Here is a 20,260-nt window from a genome sequence, read left to right on the forward strand (position 1 = left end):
AAGCCAGGACTCTCGATAAATCACATCAGGACCCACTTTTTACATCAAATAATTATACAAATGTGCCAGTGAACTTGAATCATTCTTGCTCTTAAAAATTAATATCATTCCAGGTATTATCCAACCTTTTCCCCTACCTTTGCTATTATACATAGAATTGCTATGCAAACAATACAACAAGCAATCTTGTAAAGGCTAAGAAACAAATGTATAACAACTTACACTCCTCAAACAAAAACCAGTTTTGTTTCATAGACACCAAAAATAAAATCAATTGGAATCTAAATTTTCTCCATATTGCATTTCTGAATATTTCTCTCATGTAAATCCAGATATGCAGTGGATTATGAAAGAGTCATTTCTATCTCTTACTAAAAAAAAATAAAATGGCATCTTCCTGCCTCCCAAATCAAGCTATGTTCTCATTGGTCTTTTGAGGATGTCAGATACACTCTATCACTCCCATCACTTCCCACGGCCACCAGCACACTCTCGGTATCTCTAGAGCAGTGGTTGCATGCCCTTCTCTTCCTCTGTCTGCCCTGGAATCCCTATCCCCACTCGGCTATCCAAACCATATCAGAACTGCACTATCAATGCAGCTTTGAAATATTCCAGTCTAACAGAAAATTACCTTTTTCTTAAATCCTGTTAGAGTTTGTAAAAAGTTCAACACTTAGTATATACTTATCATCTTTCCCACAAGTTCTTTTTGGCTAAGGGCATGACTTAAAAGGAAGATAAACAATCCAATCAAAAAACGGACAAAGGATCTAAATAGACACTTTTCAAAAGAGGACATACAGAAAGCCAAAAGACATATGAAAACATGCTCAAAATCACTAATCATCTGAGAGATGCAAATCAAAGCAACATTCTCACACCTGTCAGAATGGCTATCATCAACAGTTCAACAAAGGACAAATGCTGGCAAGGATGCGGGGGGGGGAAAAGGAACCCTCTCTTGCATTGCTGGTGGGAATGCAGACTGGTGCAGCCTCTGTGGAAACAGTATGGAGTTTCCTCAAAAAACTAAAAATGGAACTCCTATTTGACCCAGTAATCCCACTTCTAGGAATATATCCCAAGAAAACAAAAATGCCAATCAGAAAGGATATATGTACCCCAATGTTCATAGCAGCACAATTCACAATAGCTAAGATTTGGAAACAGCCTAAGTGCCCATCAGCAGATGAGTGGATTAGAAAACTGTGGTACACAATGGAATACTATGCTGCTGTAAAAAAAAAAGGAATTCTTACCATTTGCAACAGCATGGATGGAACTGGAGAGCATTATGTTAAGAGAAATAAGCCAGTGTGAGAAAGATAAATATCACATGATCTCACTCATATGTGGAATATAATGAACAACCTAAACTGATGAACAAAAATAGAACTAGAGACATAGAAGCATCGAACAGACTGTTCAACCTATGAGGGAAGGCGGGGAGTGAGGGGGTTACAGATCAACCAAAGGACTTGTATGCGTGCATATGTGCATAACCAATGGAAAGACAGTAGGGGGGCGAGGGCATATGCTGGGGGGGGGGAGGAGCGGCTGGGGAGAGTTCAATGGGGGAAAAAGGAAACTCATGTAATACTTTAAACAATAAGGAATTTAAATTAAAAATAAATAAATAAATAAATTTATATTTAAAAAATCTCTTATATTGCTTACCATTTTTAGGTGTGTAGTAAATACTCAACAGATAATATTAATTGATAAATATTACTGAGAAGAGTTTAACACTGGCTAGGCTGCACACCTGAGTATCCCAGAGAGTTGATTACTCTGATAGGTGTGTTTGCAGGTGGAGAATTAACCTTTAGTGCCACGGTTTTCAAATATAACACAAATTATGATATTCTCAGAAAATGAACCTCAGTATCATTTCTTTGCTCTCTTACTATTGCAGAGAAGGCATTCATTCTACCATTTTGCAGAGGATGAATTCTACTTAGAAATTCAGTATGCATATATCAATATCTATTGCCGCTTAAAAAACAGCAACTTTATTAACTAAGTTTACCTGGAAGAAACTTGAAGTTTAGGTTTATTTGTAATAAAATGACAGCTAAGGAAGCAATACTCAAAATTCAGAGTAACTCAGATTCCATGATTTTTTTTAATCCTCACATGTTCCCACTCTCACCACGAGGTGGGAGTATGCACCACATTTTGGTAAAATAGCGTTTCAATCCATCGTGATACTTAAACCATGAATCTAATGCATCTGGAGTAAACAATGTTTATATCTACTTATTCCTGATTCTTAAAAAGTAAAAACTTTAGAAGGAATTAAACAAAAAAATTCTGAGCATACCTGAATTAGGTAAAGGAGCACAAGATAAAAAAAGGCAGCCACAACACAACAAAAAGGAAGTTTTATTTAAAAATTTAATAACGAATCACACAACATGCTATTATGTTAGAGGTTTAATCATGATGTGTCATCAGTTTTCAGTATTGTGTCAAATGGTTATAAATGTTGTTCCAATTGTGTAATTCAAAGGCTTTAAATTTATAATGCTAAAGGCATTAATGCTCATTCTAACTATTAGAGTTTTTGTTTTTTTCTCTCTCCATTGCATTTTAAATTCAGAAATCCATTAAATACTATTCAGGAAATAGTAAAACAAAATGGAAATAAAAGTGGCAGATATCTCTCTGAAATATTGATGCTTGGGATACTTATTGATTTATGGTTAATAAAACTTCATTGGTAGATTAGTTCAAAGCCAAAGAACATCAGATTTCATCAGGAAAATCTGGAAATAGAAGTGATGCTTGATTCTATTTTTATTTAAAAATCATGACATTATTTTTTAAAAAAAAACACCTTAGGACTTAAGGCCAGGTGCTTCCCTAAAGTACCCCAGCCACTGTCCCAAATCTCCTATCCATACATATTCTCCTTGTTTCTTGCTTTCCTCAAAACCTTCTCTTTCAACTTCTTTAATTTGAGGTTTGTCAAATGTTCACAACCCCCCTCTGTCCTGGCCTGTGTGTGTACAGCCACACACACACACACACACCATCATGCACACTCACATACATGTGTGCATGTATAAACACACATAGGCTCACACACACGCACACAGCCTCACACACTCACACATGCACACACACACTCACACATATATGTGATCTTCTGCAGATGCTATTTTTATTCCTTACTTTCCTGATCTTAAATTGGAATGAAATGGTCACAACACTGCGTGGAAAGGCAGCCCAGGAGAACAGGCACGTGCCCTTGCTTCACTTCTTGAATTCAACTCTGATCAGCTTTGAAGACTTTGATTTATTAAAACTTCCTGATACTCTAGGTTCTCTAGAGCCCATCACTTTTGTTGCTTCAGAGATGAGAACAAAGCTTAACATTATTATAAGTTTGCATAGCTTACTGCAAAGTATCATTTTCAATAGTAGTATTCTAATTCTAGAAAAAAGCAAATGTAGAGAATACATATTTGGCCATCAGAAATAACCTCAAAATAAAAGTTTTTCCTTGTTCTTCCCAAAATAAATGGAAAAAAATTTCCCTGCCATCTACTTTAAAGTTAAAATGGCCCCGGGCTATTCAATCAAAAGAAATGACATTTTACTTGAGAAATGATGACCATATTTGAGGCCAGAAATAGATTTGTGCATCTTCACTTCATCTCCTTTATCATCTTCATATTTAAAAAAAAAAAAAAAAATCAATACCTGCCTCTAAAACTCTATGTTCCGATGTGACTTGGTTATCGGTCAAAATATCCAGTATTATTGAGGAAGATATATTTCAATCCCCTTTTTTAATAGAATAAATTCTATTCACAAATTTCAAATTAATAACAATCACATTAGATCTCTCCAAATATTTCTGCTAAAATTGCATATTCTTACTGTGGCAAAAAAATATCATATTAAGAAAAGAGAAACACCTTAATGTGAAAATTATGTTCCATGGACAGAGAACATTCCCTTCCTGACAGAGGGTATGAACCACATCATGATTTAACCATTACTACTTGGAGTGCAAGGAATTATTACACACTTTATACTATGATTATGTCTACCTTGGGTCAGCTACACAATTTATTCATGTGTGCAATGAGATGTGACTTGACTCTCAATAAGGAGGATGCTATATCTCTTTGGGGTCTAGACTTTGATTGTTATTGGAACTTGGACATGTGGCCCAGGCTTTGTTTCCACGACTGATGAACACATATCTAAAACAGCCTTTAGTTTAGACACACAGTTCCATTAAAGGTGCTATATTTCATTTCATCATTGAATGTGCCAACTCCCAAAAGGAGGGCTTATCCTATATAATAAAAGGCTAATATGCAAATCAACCAAGCAGCGGAACGACCAATCGCTATGTCGTGCACTGACCACCAGGGGGCAGAGGCTCAATACAGGAGCTTCCCCTGGTGGTCAGTGCACTCCCACAGGGGGAACGCCGCTCAGCCAGAAGCCCTGAGCCAGGCTTACTGCTGGCAAGTGCAGCGGTGGTGGCAGGAGCCTCTCCCATTGGGAGTGGGCCTAAGTCATCAGTTGGACATCCACCAAGGGCTCCTGGACAGTGAGAGGGCACAGGCCGGGCTGAGGACCTCCCCTCCCCCCCCCCCCGAGTGCATGAATTTCGTGCACCGGGCCTCTAGTAAGAAATAACTATTAGAGCCAAGCATAAATGGACTACTCTCAGGATTGTGATTCTGCAAGTTCACAGGCTGACTAGAATAATTGTCCCCATCTCCATACGACAAATGCATACTGCCTATTTTCAGAAACAGACATAAAGAACAGTGGCTATAAAGCCAAAAATCAAAGAGATCAATGTATATTATATCCTAAAATCCCACCCAAAATTACAAGGACTGAGCTGCCTTCATTCATGTCCACAGGATCCCTGGCAGATCCCTGCTCTACTTAAGACAATGTTGATCTCAAAAGTTCAATGACAATTCTGCACAGTTTTCTAAGGAATTCAATTAAAAAAAACAGTTCAAGGTCATAAAGTATCAATCTACCCCATTATCTTAATAGTTAATCTGTATATACATGTTTCAAGAACGATTTAATCAAGCCATTCAAACAATTTCCACTTTTTAAATGATTTTAAACACTTGCCACTAGTGTATATTCTTAGGTTATTTTTTAGATCAACAGATGGGGCCATCTATATCTATGTCTATACTGATGTCTATGTCTATGTCTACATCTACGTCTACATCTATGTCTCGATCTGTATCTATAATTTTGTACCTAGTTTAGAATTTTGATATATAGGGCTAAATTGCCCTTTTGAAAACTTTTACTTTCCTACTAGCCTACATATTTCTTTATTTCATCACATCATCTTCAAAAGTAGGTATTTCAGTATTGCTATTTTTGAAACATTTTGATGGAAGAAAATGATGTCTCATTCCTGTTTGGTTTACATATCCTTGTTTAACCAATATGCAAAGTTGTTTGTTTCCTTTACCAAGAGCCATTTATGCTTCTCTATAATTTTTTTCACTTCATTTGCCCCATTTTCTATTGGTATGCCTATAGAACTTTTTCCTATTGTCTTATATGAACTTTATTCTTTAAATCATAACAATATTTACTCATTGTCTCTCCTTTATGCTGCCATTTGGTCTCCAGTTCAGTGTTTCCCTTTTTATTTGACCTATGTTTATATATAAATGCATATTTTAAATTTTGTAGGTTTGTATATAGTGATATTTTCCTTTATCCACACTGTTCTGTATCTATTTTAGAAAGATGTACCAAAATATGGCACATTCCACAATTTTTCCAGCATATTTTGTATATTGTTGATACTGAAATCTATGCCATCTGTTACTTATATGGCTGTATGACATATGTAAGTAAATATTTTTGTACTAATACAGTGGTCTTAGTACTTTTAAAATACACAAACTCATAATGGTGAGGCTGGAGATCTATATCAATAAAACATCAATTTACATTTTAGTCTATGTTATAACTGGTAACATTGCTTCCTCTGCGGGCAATATTTTCTTTCCTTGGTGAAGTACATAGTGAGCATAATGACTTTTGATCTTAGAATTCACCCCAAATATGTAAGCATATTTGTTCTTGCTTTTTCTAGTGGGACAATTAAATATTATGGTTGCAAGTTGAATATAATTAATATTTTTGGTGTATATTCACAGTGTTACTGAACTCTGTGTACTTTTACATTAATTATTGAATTATAATTTCTATACTTTTTTCCATTTAGGATCCATCAAATTAGTTTATTGAGGTGATATGACAATTTTATTTGTATACCAAAAATTAGGAATTTGCTCTATCCGGTGTAGAATGCAAATTATGTGCATAAGAGGCAGATGGCAGGTTCAACAATGGTCAAGACAAGAAAAGATAATAACACTGAGCTGTGAAATAATAATCTATTACCTCTCAGAAGAGTAGAGATCCAACTAAAAAAAAATGAGGGAGAAAAATCTCTACAAGGAGAGAATTAGGCTTTTTAGAATATGCTTTAGAGTAGATAACTTACTAAAGTAAATGAGGAAGTGTGTGGTGGGAGTGTGGAGCAGAGTACTGGATATAATTGAACATTTTCTAAAGTAAGTCACACCCTTGAATTTAATTTGAATAAGTGTGCTAGCACCTTAAAGGGAACAAACATCTTATCCATCTGGTTGCCATCAGTGCCTGGGTGCTTGTGTGCTTACTGAAAGAACAAATGAATGGACTGAGGAATATGAATAGTACAAAAATGAAAACTTACTGATTATTAGGTTAATAAAACTACAGTAAATACCCAACTTTAAGGTTAAGCTGATGTTGGTGTGAATATTTTTCTTATACTGCCTACAGTTATACCTTTCTATATCTTCTAAACTATCAAATTTAGGAATAAAAATACATTAAAATAATAATATAGTATTTAATATATTTAAGTAATATACTAAGTAACATAGATTGACATTTAGATTATCCATCACATTAAATGAATGTTTTAGTCTTCTACTACTGATTAACAAATTATTACAAACTTACTGGCTTAAAACAACACCCATTTGCCCTAACCAGTTTGGCTCACTGGATAGAGCATCGGCCTGTGGACTGAAGGGTCCCAGGTTCGATTCTGGTCAAGGGCATGTGCCATGGTTGCTGGCACATCCCCAGTAGGGGGCATGCAGGAGGCAGCTGATCGGATGTTTCTCTCTCATCAATGTTTCTAACTCTCTATCCGTCTCCCTTCCTCTCTGTAAAAAAATCAATAAAATATATTTAAAAAAAACACACACACACCCATTTATTATCTCAGTTATGAAGGTCAGAAGTCTGGTTTGAGTGAGTTCTCTCCTTAGGGTCTCAGAATGTTAAAATTAAGGATGCATTAGAGGTAAAGAATTGTGGATTGGGTTCTTATCTGGAGCATGAGAATCGTGGATTGGGTTCTTATCTTCCAACCTCATTCAGGTTATTGAAAGAATTCAGTCCCTTGGGGTTGTAGGACTGAGGTTCCTGCTTTCTTACTGGCTGCCAACTGGGGGACATTCTCAGCCCCTGGAGGTCCCCCACCATTCTCTGCCAAATGGTTCTATCTATAACACGGCAGTGTGATCCCTTAAGGCTAGGAGTATTTGCTACAGCTTAGAGTCCTGACTTCTTCCATCCTGACATTTAGACCTTTTAAAGAGGCATAAAAATTCTTACTAATATATTTTGTATATAATTAGACCAATCAGGAAAGTTTCCTTTATAATTAATTCAAAGTCAAGTGATTAAGGGTCTTACCTACTTATGTAATAACCTTTTGGCCACATAATGTAACATGCTCATGGAGTAACACCCCATGATATTCACAGATTTTTCTTGCACTCAAGGGGAGATATATATATATATATATATATATATATATATATATATATATATATATATAAGGCTTGTATACCCAGAGTGAAAATATTGGTGTCATCACAAAATTCTGCTTATCATAGGACACCCGCTGGCCCCAATGCTTCACTTCCTTCTCAGGTACAAAATACATTCACTCTTTCCCAAGGCTCACAAGATTATCACTCCATTACAACATCAATTCAAAGTCCAAAATATCATCTTAATTTCACCAGCTCAAAGTCAAAACTTTCACCATCTCAGTCATCTAAACTGGTACAAATGAGGCTCCTGAGAGCAGACCTTGAAGAAGCCTGACCTTCAGTCCCAAAGGTATAGCTCCCCTCTGTGTATGTACTCATGAAACCAAAGAGACAAGCTACTTGCCCCAACACTCCCAACACACAATGGCGGGACAGCCATAAGATAGCATGTATAAAGATTCTGGCTCACCAAAAAGAGAATAGAAAGTGAACAGAAGCCACTGGTCCATAACAATTTTAAAATCCAGCAGGGGAAATGTTTGATTTTTCTTGATTATGTTTCTGGTTCTAGGACTTAATCCTCTGTAGCTGTGGACTTTTCTTTCCAAGCTCTTGCTTCTGTTGTCTGAGTCATCCTTTCTTTCTCATGAAAGGCAACATACGTTTGCAGCTGAGTAGTTTTGTCACTTGCTTCACACCATTAGGATTTTGGTTTTCTGACAACCTTTCTGTATTTTGTACTTGCTGTCCCTTTCAGTCCAAGTTGACAGTGTTTATGCTGAAATAATTTTCTCAAGAACCTTGTGGACCTTGCTTAAAATTCACTAGGTTTTGCTCTCTTACACTAAAGTCACACCCATAAATCTGTTTGTGATCATCCCTTTTCTCTCCTTGGCTCCTACTGAGATCGCTGAAGGTCAGTACCTTTAATTCTCCAGGAGGCCTTCTGTTAGGCATACCATTAACCTCTCAAAATGACCTCTTAGTTACTGACACTGTGATCTTTTGATATTTCTCATGATTAAACAAAGGTTGTGTGGTTACAATGTTTAATCAGTTTTACAGTTCATTTCAGAATATATTTAAATGTTAAATAAGTTATCTTTCTTAAAGAATACAAGTCACACTTAATACTTAAAAATGTTATGATCTCTTTTGCAGTACCTCTAAATGTGCCCATCTCCATTAGATAGATATTAAAGCAAACTACAAAGGCAATGACTAAATTAGTTTCAATTGAAGATTATTGTAAATTTATGAGATAATCACAAAGAATGTCATTGTAATACTCATCATTCAAATGAGAGTAATCATCTGTTACTGTGTAGGAACATAAAATGTAGAGTGCTTTCTTCCTATGGAGAAAGAGGACTGTGTCTTCTGGATTAGTCATTGAAAAGTCCACCCACTTAAATGACTTCTGGAAACAATTTAATTATATATGCATGGAAGCTTTTACCTTTTACTCAAGTAGGAATATTTCTAATAATATATGCACAGTATGATATCATTCACCATTTCTTACATAAGAAAAACATTTAAATACTCATAGATCTTCATCAACCTGAGTTGGAAGGGACCAATATTGCCTGAATTTCTTCAAAAAAAAAATGACAAGAATTTTGGGTATTCTTTTTCCCCCCCAAAATACCTTGCTGAAATAAAGACAGACTATTTCTAACATTTTGATCAACTACTGAAATGAAGACATAGATAGCAACCTGCTTTTTAAATCTGCAAAAATGCTGGGTAAGTTATTTAACACACTCTATGATGGTATCAAGATTTAGAAAGACTGAGTGACATTCAATGCTTCTGGGGTCCTAGAATTCTCCAATTGGATAATTAGAGAGGAATTTAAGACCTGAACTATTTATTCACTAAACGAAATAACTGTCTGATAGATTTAGCATTTATGAATTGAAAAAGATTGGCTACTGTGCCTATCATTGAGAAATCCTTGACATTTCAGATATATTTGAAAATGTATAGCTTCAAATTACAAGGTGCCAATTTGTTAAAGGTAGCCAATTTCTCAGGATTATTTTCTATTTGCATTCATTTATTAAACATGAATTATTCAAGGTTTCTAAAGAATATCCCAAATATATATCTATTAGTATGACTCATTATTTGTTAGAACACAATTTTCTGAAATTGCTATGCTTTGCACCTAAGTCTGGGTATCACACATTGTGCCATTTTATATATTTTTTGAAACTTTTTATATTTACTCCCTTCCCAAGCATTTCTCTCTCTTTGCCTACTTAAATAGAAACTCTGTAGGTGCAGACCTATTTGAAATAAATGGGACTTCAAGAGAAGCTTACTGAAGAGAACCTACCAAATATTTCTACGTATGTTTTTAAGATTTAGACTCAAACTTCATCAGACGCTGCTGTATCAGTTCTGTAAGCTTTGTAGAAGCTCAACCAAATACAGAGAACTCATCATTTCCCAGCCAAATAGTGGGAATCGTCTTTAGCAAGGTTTTGATACATAAGTAGACAGAATGTGATGGGTAAAACTCTCTCCTGTCACTGGATTCCAAAGAAGGAAAAGGACTTTCCGTGATTCATAATTTACCCAACCACACCCTGCTGAGCTCAGACTGCACGGAGAAAACACCACTAACAGCTATGAGACTTGCATCACTGCACACATGGGAAGGACAGCCAGCCCAGAAGCTTACGTTCTTGAAAGGATGTGAAGAGCATCTGAAATCTGCTGTTCCGACTGCCCTCGTCCGCCCACATGCGGATCACCCCCAGGCCTGTGCGCAGCATGACGTCATTGGCCACAGTGCTGCAGAACTTGGCTTTCAGATCCTCCACAGAACTGCTGCCGTCATACACGGCCACAAAATTCCTCTTGCATTCATTTGAGTTCTGCATCTCATAGTCCAAGAATCGCAAGTAGATCTGTAACACAAAAAGGACACAATAATTTCCCCGAATCAAAATATGAAAGAAGTAGAGTACCAGAACTCCCTTTCTCTTTCTCAGACTCACAAGACAGTCTTGATTGCAATCAATGGTATTATTTTTCCCTGTGGATAGCAAGAACGAAGGATGTATAAGTTCAAATTGTGTTTCATATTTTTTTCAAATGTTATTATCCTTTCTTTATGTAAATGTCCCATTTTCCAAGGCTGAGGATTTTTACCCCAAATGGTCCTATTTCTCCTTATAACAGTACAAATATGATGCATTCCTGTTAAAGTTCCATGGCTCCCACTTACTTGCAAAAATCTATGGATATAGATAATTTGTATTAATACCAAAGGAAAAGAGAAGGTTATTAAAAGGCAGTCTCTGTCTTCACTATGTTGAAATTATTTCACATAACTACATTGCTTCACTTTTGAGCTAGATTATATATATAGCTAACCTATGATTATTTTCAACATAATATAGAGAATAGTCATTTAGTTAAGGCCACATAAATACAAATTAATTAACATTTAATAAGTATAAGCTATTGTGCAAACTACTTTATAGGTTATTTTTAAAGACTCCCAACAACTCTATAAAGTTTTATTGACACATTCAAATGAAAAAAACCCAGATGATATAAATTGGAAATTAGACATGAGGTCCCTCTAACTCAGTGGTTCTCAACCTTCTGGCCCTTTAAATACAGTTCCTCATGCTGTGACCCAATCATAAAATTATTTTCGTTGCTACTTCATAACTGCAATGTTGCTACTGTTATGAATCATAATGTAAATATCTGATATGCAGGATGGTCTTAGGCGACCCCTGTGAAAGGGTCGTTCGACCACCAAAGGGGTCGCGACCCACAGGTTGAGAACCGCTGCTAACTCCTTGGTCCATAATCCTCCCACACAATCACACTGCTTCACACATACTTTTATGATCAACAGTTAAGATTTAACTCTGTTCCAATGTGCATTAAAAACTACAAGCAATTAATTCAACCAATGATAGATTTAAAAATTTTTAAAATAAGTCATTTGTCCATTTATCCACTAATTCAGCAATATCTACCCCCTGGCCTCTTACTTTGTCTTGGACACTACTCAAGGCACTGAGGATGGGATGGGGAACACGAGGATGAGGGCCAGGGATGAAAATGTGTGTCCATTAAATCACGGCAGAAAGATGAAAGTCAAACTGTGAGAAGTGAAAACTCAGGCGCCCTAAGAAGGCTATCTGGGCGGGTTCTGGAATCAAAAAGGCATCTTCCATACAGATGTTTCTGAAGTGTATTACATTTTTTAAAACATGAATGCCTATAGGCTATTTCCTCTTAAATGCCCTCTTATTAATGTGTCACTTATAAACTAAAGACAATGCATTCAATTAAAAATTCAACTCTTTCATCACTCAATATTCTTTTTTTTCTTATTTTTTCACAATCTATGAATCTTATAAGACAATTTTTTCCAGATCTCCTCCCCCAGCCCCCACATTAATAAATTTTATTAGCCCAGCTGGTGTAGCTCAGTGGTTGAGCATCGACCGATGAACCAGGGGGTCATCATTTGATTCCTGGTCAGGGCACATGCCTGTGTTGCAGGCTCAATTGCCAGTAGGGGGTGTTCAGGAGGCAGCCGATAGATGATTTTCTTTGATCATTGATGTTTCTATCTCTTTTTCCCTCTCCCTTTCTCTCTGAAATCAATAAAAACATATTTAAATTTTTTTATTATTATTTCAGATAAAATAAATTTCTCTTCTGTCCTTGCTATTCTCATTGAGTGGGGCACTAATGCTTATTAATTTAACCCTCAGAAAAGTGTTTTTTAACCTCCACTGATACTTCTGTGATATTTCAAGTTTCCCAACTGTCCTGGGTGTTTTTCCAGTTCACCTCCAATGCCTGCCCCAGTAAAAGTTATGTTTCTAAAAAAGCAAATCTAATACTCATACTAAAATCTTTCCCTGGCTTCCAAATGGTTATAATGAAAAAAATTAAAATCCATAAACTGGCAAATTTTCCTTCTTATCTTTGAACATCATATAGTTATTTTTATGTACATAACAGAACTTCTACAAGAAGTAAGCATTTTCCATTCTCTGTCTACCAACTTCTTTCTGAATTTTCAAGATCTAGTTCAATGGCTGATTGGAAATTCTGTTTTCTTTATGACTTCATTTGTTCAACATCCATCACATATTATTTAAATGCTAGTGTTTTAAGTGCTACACATAATAATGATATAGAACAAAGGACGTTTTCATTATTTTAATATTATAATTCTCAAAATAACATAATTATAAAACTCTAAACTATAACATAAAACTAAAAGACACATTGTATTGCAGAATTATAAGGAACACTTGCCATAACTCTCTTAAAATGAAACAAATAAGGTTTAGAAAAACCTAAGTGACATTCTCAAAGTGACACAGGCCCTTAAGAGTGGTAATGAATTCAGCTTGTCCTGACAATATGCCCCTCAGTATCACACTACCCAGCCTCACATACGTATTTTTAAAATTCTCACAGGCTTATATTCTATAAAGCAAGTTAAAATCTTAAAGTAAACAAGCTACAACAAAATTAGTAAATAAGCAAAACCACCTCCCTTTCCCTAAATTGACCACTGAGATATAAGTGAGGTTCAGTGAAAATAAATTTGTCCCTCTGAAGTCAATGGCTGTCTTCAGTTTTCCCCAGAGATACAGTGATTTGAAAGAAGAATATTGCTACCGTTAGAGAGGCAGTGTGTATATCCCGCCCACGTTTGCTCATGTGACAGTTCTAGAGAGAAGCTGTATTTTCCCTAGAAGGTGATTGATTTGCGAACTGCAATGACCTATGTCTATGTGCCTTCTATAGTTAAGGGCCATTCTTGTTAGACAGAATATTAATTTACAGAGGAAGTGAACAATTTTATTCTTCACTTCTGAAGTATTCAATTATTTTTTAACTTTTTCCTTATCAATCAAGAAAAGAAATAAAACAAGCCAGTGGGTATGTAGCTTTGCTGGGTGCAGGGCTGTTACTACAAATATCATTAGCCAGAAAAGTGACCCAGGTTTCCCACACTCACTCTACCAGGCCTCAAGTAAAAGCCCTCCCTGCATTACAATTTAAACAGTATTCCAGCAGTTAAAGCTAGTGCCATAGCATCACCGAGGGAAAGGGTGCCATATGACAATGTTTTTACTCAAGGGAGTAAATGACAGAAAGCCCCCAGTTTCTCTGCTGAAAAAAAGAGAGAAAATGACCAACAGAAACATTTATAACTCCAGTAAAATAGTCCAATTATAATCTCTCGGTAAATCATTTGGATGCATTCTTCTTTCAAATCAATCACGAAGTTCGAGCTGACAAAATGATTTATTAAACACGACTTGGGAAGCTTCGGAACGCGTAAGCAATTTCTAGCAATATCTGTCTTCCCATCACATTAATAAGGAGAGCAGGGTCCCTTTTGTATACTTACAGCAGGTAAATCTAGCTAACAATATGCTAAGTAATATATTTACAAACATTTAATCCTGACCATTCAACCTGGTGCCTCCCTTCACATCACAGTGATGTATAGAAAACACGCATTGTTTGGGGCAGTTATTTAAGACTTGCCAGAACACTTTTCTCCAATAAAATACAAATTAAATACACACAGTCTGAGAAACACTGTCCATGGTTTCAAAACTTTACACTTTGATAAAGCCACATTCAAAAACATGTGTATGCAGTCCCTGACACTGAAATATTGCCGGTTCAATTTCCGGTCAGGGCATGTGCAGGAGAGAGCAGGTCTATGTTTTTCACATTGAATCTTCTCTCTCCCTCTTCCTCTCCCTCTCCCTTCCTTCCTTTCTATCTCTCTCTAAAAAATAAATAAATAAATAAACTCTCTCTCTCTCTCTCTCTCTCTCTCTCTCTCTCTCTCTCTCTCTACATATATATATATATACTTGGATTCCTCCTATAGAATCTCATTTGATCTTTGGGAAGCTCCATTATTCAAATATATATATATATATATATATATATATATATATATATATATATTGCCAGGACTTGTGCAGTTGCTGTTTGATTGTGACTGGATATGCTGGGCTATGTCCAGCAGGACACCCCATGAGTTTGGGAGGCAGCAGCATCCAGAAGAAAGCCAGAATGTCAACCTCTTTTCTGAAATGTTGGTAAAACACACACCCTACAACAAATCTCAATATAACATTATAAACATTATTTTCAGATCACAATAAATAAATATCAAACATTTAAAAAGTCCACCTGAGTAGCCCTCCAAATTCCAGTAGTGTAAAACTGAGATATCATTGAAAAACAGAATTGAACTGTGACATTTTCGTTGGTAGTTACCTAGCCAGTTAAATTTTTCACTTTGTTTACCAAATTCTCATCTCCCTTTTTTGAGATAATGAGTGCAAACTCAATCTTTAGAACTCTAAAAGGTATCATTGTGATCCATTAGAGTTACTACTCTTTGTCTATTGAATTAGTTTTCTCCTTGCTCTGTAACAAATTACCGCAAATTGAGCAGCTTGACACAATGCCCATTTATCATCTCTGTAGGTTAGAAATACTAGGAAGCTGAACTGTGGTCTCTGTTAAGAGCATACACTAGTATATGAGGCAGAAACCCCAAGTCTTTGTAGCTCGTTTTCTTAACCATTTACCAGGGGTCCGTTTTAGCTCCTAGAAGTCAGCCTTAGCTCTTCACTCTGACTTGCCCTTTGTCCACAGCAAGAGAAAACTCTGATTTTTAAAAAGCTCCCGTGATTACATTAGGCTCACCTGGATAAACTCTCTTTTAATTAACTCAGAGTGAACCGATTGGGAACCTTAATTGCATCAGCAAAATCCCTTTTGCCAGGAATTTAACATAATCAAGTGTGTGATATTTTATCTCACTCACTGTCCTGGGGCCTAGGCTGGAAATCTCAGGGGTCATCTTTAAGATTCTGCCTACAGCAATTAAGCTCATTATATAATTAACACAACATCACTATGAAATTGACTTATTATATTTGTCAAGGTTTCTAATTACTTTATCCTAATTTTATTCAAAATATTTTTGAAATAAGGAGCAATGTACTCAAAATTAATTTGAAGTTTTAGATGTTGGGTAATTACTAAAAGCTAGAGTTTTATTATCCCAATACCTAAAGTCATTAAATTATCTCCATTTACACATTTTTATATGCCTTTGACCAATTTCTTTTCCTGACTGACAAATTTGACCATGTCCCCGCATAGTGTGTTTTTGCGGACTGTACTGGGAATTAGGAGATGAAAATCTTTTTCAGCACTGTTACTAACTAGCCAAATATTTGGGCAGTCATCCATTACAGACTCATCAAGTTTTGGCCTTGAAAGGAGTTTAATATTATCTGCGCCCAAAATTTACTTGATTTTTTAAATTATTATACAAAATTCCTGCCAAACTCTACTTGGATTCCTCCTATAGAATCTCATTTGATCTTTGGGAAGCTCCATTATTCAAACAAAAGCAAAAACCGTATCTATATTGAATCAGAAGCTATATTTCTCCAGTTTCAAACATTCAAATACATTGCAGTACTAAACCCCAGCAGACTAGCCTAATCCTCTGATTCCTGTCAGATGACAGCCTTCAAAATTTGGAAGATTGCTACCACATCCATTTCTCTAGATAGATATCAGTTTATTTTTTGCATGAGTTTTAACTGGATGACAGACATTTTGCTTGGCACTAATAAGTAAGCCAAATTTCGTGAAATTAACATTCAAGTAGTTAACATGACTTGATTTCACCCAACATTTGTTTCTGTACCAGACCCAGAAACAAGACAGCATGATCCCCCTCCACCATCCTTGCCCTAGAAGCTATATGAATACCAAAGACTTGCTTACAAAGGCATTTTCTCTCATCCCATTGTTAACCCTTATAAAACTTCATCACTCTGACTCAGCTTATCCATCTGTCAAATGAGCTAATGAGTAATAGATTCCCAAAGTTCTCCCTGATTGGTATTCCAAATTCTAAGAAACTGAATTAATCACATTCTCATTAAAGGTGACCATCTGTGTTACTATTCTCAAACAAAGCAGATATCATCTATTGTATTCTTAATTTATATACTCCTCATTTTAATACATTTTAGTAGAGCCCAAAACAGCAAGATGTTTCAATCACCAGTTATCATTCAAATATTCACCCAGAGCCAGTTCAAGTTTAATTTTTACTTTGATCATCTTTTCTCATAAGCTGCTCAGAACTCCATAAAAATAGAAAACCCACATCGGCAGTCACCACCAGTTCTTGCTTGTATCCAGTTATTCAAAGCCACTTCCTATACTGTAACCTTTAATTTAGCAGAGAAAGTCTGTCACAATTGAGCCATCTTTGTCCTGCTCTGCAGGTGGCTTCCCATTTGGGTAGTAGAATGTCAAATTCTGTAACAGACAGGTTCATTGGGTATTGTTCTGAGATTGTACAAAAGACAGCCTATTTACCAGCTGGGAAAAGGTGTGTGTTTATACTTCCATTAAAGCCCTCTCTGTAACAGTGACAGTGACAAAGATGCTGGCTGTGACAATAAGGTGGTACTCATATGTGTCCAGCTGGAAAAAAATACTTTAAAAAAATCTTTCATTCATAGAGTTTAAGAAAAATGTAGCATGTGCACATGAAACCACAGATTATGTCAAAGAACATAAAAGAGCAACCCAGCTCTTTTGTAAATAGATGGAGTTGAGTTTTATGGCACCAATAGCCTTTTATATTTTTTTAAGGAGGAACCACTGCCTTTCTTTGCTATGCAATTAATTTTTTCAAAGATTTGTTTAGATGCAAAGTGACCTGCAAGTGACAAAGCTGGGAGGTGGACCATGGTCTCTAAATCTCCATACTGAAAGTGGGGAAAGGGTGTCACACTTCCAAATTATATGCAGATCCCAACGTCCTAGCAGGAGAAACCAAGTGAAGAAAGACAAAAATATATCCTGCAATATGGACTCCCTCAAAGATGACTCTTCTTCCCCTTGTCTTAATAGCCAGCCACCAAATTCTGTGGTATCTATAGGTACAGTTCCCTTCATCTGTCTACCATCATAAGCTGGTCTCCATGATGGGGATTACTACTTACTGTTAACCCCTCTGTCACAGGGGAAACTGTTTTCCCTAACATAGATCTGATCACATCATTCTCCTGCCCCTCACATTTCCAGGTATCACTAACACTCTCCTAGGTCCTGTTTGCCATGGACCTTTTTAAAGGTCTATTTTATCTGCCAGAGATCAGTGGATTTATAAACCCTGGATTATTTCTTTCCTCAATGTGATTTTAGGTTAAAAAGCATAAGTTTAATTATACTTAGAACCATTGCTTAGGGATAACATTTCAATCCATTTTTCACAGGAATGGAGCTATGGTAGTGTCTATTGTTCAGATTATAAAATGATCTTTGGCACCATCTGCATATTTCTTATGATGTGAAAGTTACACTGAACAGGGGAAGACAAGTTGCATTTCAAAACCCAAATAAAATGATAGCTTATTGTGATGTTCTGAAATGCACTGAGCACATCTCGTTTGCTGGAAGGTTGTTCAGGCTGTAGACACTCCCCAAGTCAACTGTGCAGTCTGGGTTTGACCTTGAGACTGACCTTGGATCGTGGAGGAGCTCGGATGTACCACTTGCAATCAACGGCCTCGCTAGCAGAAGCTTTGCCTTCCTTCATAATCTGTATAGATTCCACAATTCCTTCTGGACCGCCCATTTCAAACTCACACACTAAATAACAAAATGCCAAACAAACACAAAAATGGAGCTTGAATAATAAACCAAAAGTATACTTCATAGCAGAAAACAAAGTCCTCTGAACATTATTAAATATCTATTTTACCAACCTGGTAATGGTTTCAAAACTCCAAGGTCCTTAAAGTCAGGATCTTAAAAATTGAGAAAAAGACAATTAATGTTATTCTGCCTTTATTACAGAATAATAAGTGTTGAGTAACATACCATTACATGGTGTTGTGTAACGTACCATTAAATGATTCAGAAATCTGCCTAAAAATCCACATTTAGGGGTAATTTAATGCTTAAATCAGAACTGCATGATAATATTGACTGAAATGTTAATTTATGTAACGTATTGTTATTACTATAGAGTTTCTATCAATATAAAATAAGCTGTTGTGTTGTTGTTGTTTTAAAAAACACACACAAAAACACCTTCCAATGCCATTCTGTCCTCAGATCATCAGATATGAATCTTACTCATTATCTCTAACTCCATAATTGGACAATAGATATATTGGTAAAATATATGCTTAGATAATTCAAAGTTTGGGTAAACTGCCATTTATTCTAGATACAACTATTTTGTCTGATTTGAAAGATTCTGTAAATTATTGAAACACAATTTTCAACTGAAATATTGGAAGCACAGAGTTAAGATGTAAAACCTAAGGCTCCGCACACGTGGTGGGCTGCACAATCTTTTTCCTCTATTCTTTTCCCTAAGTTTTCATGCCATGTTGTATCTACCCATCACCCATTCTCCCCAGCTTCCTCTCAACCTACAGCAGGTCCAGGTATCTGCTCATAGTCTTCACATAAATTCTAGAGAAGCTTACTTTCTCATGAGTCTCAGAAAAGTCCGCAGATGATAAAAACCCAAAATGATGGTCTCCCTTCTATGCCTGGGAATTGATTTTGAGATAGGCTTATGATGATGAAAGTTACACTGACCAGGGGAATCTCCCAATTAGTCCATGATATAATTTAAAGGTATTATGATATAAAGGTCAGCCCACGGGAAGGCTGCTGAGAAAGTTTTCCTCAATAATAATAATAATAATGACAAGGCAGGTATATTGACAGTGAGCTCATGATGAGCAGAATAGAGAGCTGGAGAAGTGAGTCCTTATCTGTTCCCTGGGCTTGGTAGTAACCTGCAGCCACCCCCTGAGGGTATTTGCTTTAAAAACAATATGAGTCCTTCTACTCTCAGTTCCTTCGAATTGGATTTTCTTTTATTTATGGGCGAAGGCTTCAAAGCCTATAATTTATCTTGGAGACACATCATGTCCAATTTAAAAGATGACTCTGAAATTTAATTTTATTTTACTACTAGGATATTGGTTATAAATTTAAAATCTTGTAAAGTTAAATATACAGGGTGGGGTAAAAGTTGGTTTACAGTTGTGAGTATTCGAAATACAGAGCTTATGCTTGTATTGTTATTTATTCATGATTGCATTATTTCTATAAAAACAACTGTAAACCTACTTTTGCCCCACACAGTATTTTTCAAGGTACTGCTCAGCAATAGTCTAGGATTGAAATATGAAAGGAGAGTGCTCTTTCTGGAGGGAGTTAGTTCTGGATGTTAAGACTGTGTGTGTATGTACATCCATGTGTCTGTGTGGATGCGTTAAACCCACAACTGCAGACCAACA

At 36.1% G+C, this 20,260-nt stretch overlaps 1 protein-coding gene across 1 annotated transcript in view; it reads right to left on the reverse strand.

Moving 5' to 3' along the window:
* The window catches only part of NETO1 (neuropilin and tolloid like 1), an 85,611-nt gene that overhangs the window by 10,996 nt on the left and 54,355 nt on the right, over positions 1-20,260 (reverse strand). Inside the window, 3 exon segments of the mRNA XM_059706367.1 lie at positions 10,555-10,783; positions 18,460-18,587; positions 18,704-18,745. Coding sequence (XP_059562350.1) covers positions 10,555-10,783; positions 18,460-18,587; positions 18,704-18,745 — 399 coding nt within the window.

This window comes from Myotis daubentonii, chromosome 8, assembly GCF_963259705.1.
Source record: "Myotis daubentonii chromosome 8, mMyoDau2.1, whole genome shotgun sequence".
Taxonomy (NCBI): Eukaryota; Metazoa; Chordata; class Mammalia; order Chiroptera; family Vespertilionidae; genus Myotis; species Myotis daubentonii.